At 59.0% G+C, this 4,376-nt stretch overlaps 1 protein-coding gene across 1 annotated transcript in view; it reads right to left on the bottom strand.

The window, feature by feature from the left end:
* Positions 1-2,716: 2,716 nt before the first annotated feature.
* LOC104272973 (low density lipoprotein receptor adapter protein 1-like) overlaps positions 2,717-4,376 on the bottom strand; it is a gene marked incomplete at its 5' end in the record, with an annotated part of 4,637 nt that continues 2,977 nt past the window's right edge. The window contains 2 exons of the mRNA XM_009868108.1: positions 2,717-2,802; positions 3,646-3,695. Coding sequence (XP_009866410.1) covers positions 3,670-3,695 — 26 coding nt within the window. The remainder of the gene's footprint in view (positions 2,803-3,645; positions 3,696-4,376) is intronic.

Raw genomic sequence — 4,376 nt, 5'->3', positions numbered from 1 at the left:
CCCCGCCCTCGGCCCTCCAGCCTCTCATGGAGCTGGGTGCTGCCTCTGCAGCCCTGGACTCAAGCATCACAGGATCCAGCGTCTTCCAGTAAAGCACTTTCAGGACTCTTCCTTCCAGGTGCTGCTCAGCTCTCGCTGCAGGACGAGGTGAAGAAGGGACAGGATAAGCAACTCCCTGTGGCAGGGTCTTTTCAATAAAAGCATCCTGGCTAAAGGCAGCGTTGGTCCTGTGGAGTTGCAGGTGGGTGGGTGTGTGCGTGTGTGTGCGCATTCGTGTATCAGCACTTCTTGAATGTGTATGTACAGCCCTTAGAAGACCTCTCCGCGCAGGCTGTGCAGGAGCTGCAGCTCCTCCAAGGTCAGCCAGCACCTCTCTGGCCCGAGGGGATGTCAGCACTGCACCTGCCCTCGCAGACTGTCCCATGGGGGATGACATCACAGCCACTTCATCTGCACACACCAAACAAGCTGCAGAGAGCAGAGACGCCCCTGCAGCACAGCCAGGACCACGGCAAGCTGTGCCGCTCCCTGCCCGGCTGAGGGATTGGGCACCCGAGGAGCAAAAGCACCATGGTGGTGGTGTGCAAGTGGCACAGCCCCAGAGGCAAACCACCTTGCTACTGCCAGCTAACTTTTGTTTTCTAGAGAGATACATTAATAAAAATGAGGCTGTCAGGGTAATACAAGAGTTTTTAAAAAGCTCTGGTGCCCTGGAAAACGTTTAGAGGTACTACACTGGAGGGTCAGAGCAGACACATGCCTGCTATCATGAGTTCTTTAAAGAGACCAGAGATGCATACAAAGGAGCACGACTATGCAGCGGAGTCGAGGAGCTGGGGAAGGCACCGAAAAATGTGTCAATATGCAGTGGTTGTGAGCAAATAAAAAAGGAGCACAAAAGTCTGTCACAATAAACATAACATTGGGGTGTAGTGTTGAGGCAGAAAAGACACACACGCCCAAAGAAACCCACAAGGCACCACTGCTTTCTGAGCCCATGACAGCGCAGGGAGGCAGGGAGCTGCAGTGATGTGTGCTGCACAGGAAAGGCAGCAGCGATATCGAACAAAGGTATTTTCTGAGGCATGTACAAGCACACACCCCACAAATGGGTCCAGCAGCACCAGCTCAGGACAGTGACAGGGCAGAGCAGGAGCGCCACACAGGCCACCGCCACCCACCCCACAGCACCAGTGGCAGAAGGAGAGGGGCAGAGCAATTCTGGCACACCAGGTTAGGAGATGTTGGACAGTGCTAGAACGTGTGGTGATAGTGAGGCCATTGCTAGCTCCCGTGTCACTGAGACCAGAGAGACTTGAGGAAGGCTCTCACAGACATGAGGCTCAGATGGGGCTGGGGAAGCTCTTCCCTCACTGCAGCAGCAGCTGATTAAAGCCAGGAAAAACAGCAGAGCTGGCACCATGAAGTCCTGCAAGAATTCACGCAGGGCTGCGGCGCTTGGCTTCGTCACAGCAAAGAGCACACTGCAGCCACCTGGAGCGTGGGGAGAGGGGCTGAGATGTGACAGCCACCAGGCAGCAGGGCAGAGCTCCTGCCCTCCCCAGGGGCAGGAGATGGTGAACAGGACAAGAGCCAAGGGTGGGTGAAGCAATCGGCATGTGTTGGGGGAGAGGCTGACACCAGCTGCCCACCCCGAACGCAGCTGCCCTCAGCACAGGGCAACGGCTCCCTTGGGCCCAGCAGCTGAGGAAGCCGCCGGAGCTCCAGGTCACAGCTCCAGGTCCCTGAGCTCGGTCACAGCCAGGCCCTCACTTCCCATGAGGAAGCCTCACCGCAGCAGACATGGCACCTCTCATGCTTGTGCATGGCACCTCACACAGCACTCAAACCCCAATGACAACAGTAAAAAACTCAGTTTATTTCCCTATAAAGGCAGAGCTTTCCTTTAGAAGTCAGCTCGTTTCACTCACGAGAGGATGTGGGGCTAAACTGCAGGGGTAAGTCACTCACTCCTCCAGGCAGAGAGCTATTGCTACCCCAGGCTCACATATGTGGGGGCAGGTCCTCCACCATCTCCAGGGGCCGCTCAGCCTCTGCCAGTCCCCAGCTGCCACCAGGAGGAACAAAGTGGGAGAAATGAGCACAGCGGGCGAGATGCGGTGGGGTCTGAGGCTGAATCCCTCTCGGTCCCAGCATGTGAGTGGCTCTGCAGGCACCAGGACTGGGCAGACTGAGGAGCACCAGCCCTGCAGCCTGAGCTGGGAGCAGGGAGCAGCTGCGGTTTGAGGCAGTTCATGCAGGCAGAGAGCAGGATGAGGAGCAGCGTCGCAGTCTGTGTGCCACGTGGCAGCGGTGCCAGCAGCCCTGGGGCCAGACAGGCAGTGCTGGGGCAGAGGCAGGCACAGGGTGAATCCTGAGTGGCTGGTCCATCATGGCAGAGGTTTGCCTTAGCCCAGGGGAGTCTTGGAGCCAGCGGAAGGGAGGTCTCCAACCCCTCTCAGTCCCTTCCAGCCACCCGTGGGCTGCCCCAGGTGGTAGCACAGCAGCTGCGCCATAGGAGAGCTCGCTCGGGGAACAAGAGGTGCGGACTCTGAAAAGCAAGAGGGAGGAAGAGCCGGTGCATGAGACATGCAGTTGGGAACCTGGCGCAGCCTGGGAGGTAAAGCAGACCTTCCCAGGTGGGCCACTAGCCCCCTCCCCTGCAGAGGACACACCAGGGGCATGTGACAAAGCAGCACTGAAGGAAGGAACTTACCTGCTGGGCTGTGGGCTCCCCTCCCCAGCTCCTCCATGCAGCTTTGGAAGAGAGCAGAGCACTCATCACACGCCAGGCAAGGCCAGCTGAGAGGCATGAGCACACTCCTGGCCCTGACACAGCACAGGCACAGCGCAGCAGGACCAGGTACTCGGAACACAGAAGGTTCTAGCCCACTTGCTACCAAACCCTCTCCCCAGGCCAGTCTGGGAAGAGACTGCAAAACCACATCTTCTTCCCCTCAGGAGCCCCCACGTACAAAGGGCTGCCACGTCACGGCCACATACATGGCTCCACCCCGGGCATGTGCAGGTTCCCAGCACAAGACTCAGTCCCACGGTGCTGCCAGGCACGTGGAGAACAGCCACCACGGAACAGGGCTCGTACCCATCTCCACTGGCACTTCTGCAAAACCTATGGCTTAATCCTCCACGGCTGGAACACCACCCTCAGCTCATTCCAAGCACAGGACAGACACCACCGTGCTCAGCCCCAGGCCACGCCGAAGGCAGCATGACCAGGCCTCCGTCCCGGGCCAAGCCCCAGGGAAGTCAGCAGGAGGCCGAGGACAAGGACAACGTCAAGTCTCACCCGAGAAACACTTGGACAGGCAGGCCTGAGCAAGGAGTTGCAGACACAGACCAAGTAACATCTCTGGCTACATCCTAGGAGTCAGCTTGTGTTCACCCTAGCCTCACTGCAAAAGCTGAACTGCAAGATCTGCCCCTCCAGAGCTCAGCTCCCTGTTCATCCAACCTTGCAGCCGACAGAGGCAGAGAAAGCAGCGGGAAGTTCCCCCTTGCTCCCAGATCTCCTCCATGCACCCATCACGGCCAGGGCCTCAGCAGCTCCCCTCGCATGGGGCTCAGAGGAGGAAACCCTGGTTGATCAAAGAGATCCCCAAACACAAGCAGCAGCTCACCATCTACGCAGATAAGGTTTCACCGACATTATCATCTTCCTCCTCCTCTTCCTCCTCCTGGTGAATGCACACAGAAAACAAAACAAAACAACTTCCACCATGACACCTCGCTGCCAGGAGTGGGGCTGGGCTGCCCAGAGCCTGTTCTGGAGTGGCAGAGCAGTCCCTGCCCCTCCACAAGGCACAGGCACCCTGCAGGCATGACATGGACAGAGTGCCTGCAGTGGTGGGAGGAAAAGATGGCACCTGCAGAGCTGGGGTCTCGAAATCCTCAGGGCTCAGGCACACAGTCACACACGGAGAGAACCTGACCACGGCTCCTCTCACACCCTTCCAGCTGGCAGAGCCCCAGGCATGGGCTGTAAGCAGGGAACAAGCTGAGGGAGCTGCTGCACAGCGTGCCTTGCCCCGAGACAGGAGGGGGGTGAGCATGTCCGGCAGGCAGAGCCCCCCCAGGAGCGGGCTGCGAGCCAGTGCCACTCCAGCGCTGCCAGCTGGGCCAGTGTGGGGCAAGGACCAAGCGTCCAGAGGCTCCTGGGCAGGGACACGGCGAGACCGGCCACACCAGCAGTGCTCTGACTGGCTCTGGGCACACAGCAGGTGCAGTGCAGACAGGCAGGGCTGAGCCTTAGCCCAGGCTGGCCAGATGGTGACCAAGGGGACCTCTCCTTCAGAGACAGCGCCTCACCCCTAGCTGTGGCATCAAGCATGCAGAGCAGGTCCCAGCTCCCTGCCTGA

This window comes from Apaloderma vittatum, unplaced genomic scaffold (assembly GCF_000703405.1).
Source record: "Apaloderma vittatum isolate BGI_N311 unplaced genomic scaffold, ASM70340v1 scaffold37914, whole genome shotgun sequence".
NCBI classification, from domain to species: Eukaryota; Metazoa; Chordata; class Aves; order Trogoniformes; family Trogonidae; genus Apaloderma; species Apaloderma vittatum.
Note: the sequence above shows the minus strand (reverse complement) of the source record. Positions and strands in the feature narration are given on the sequence as shown.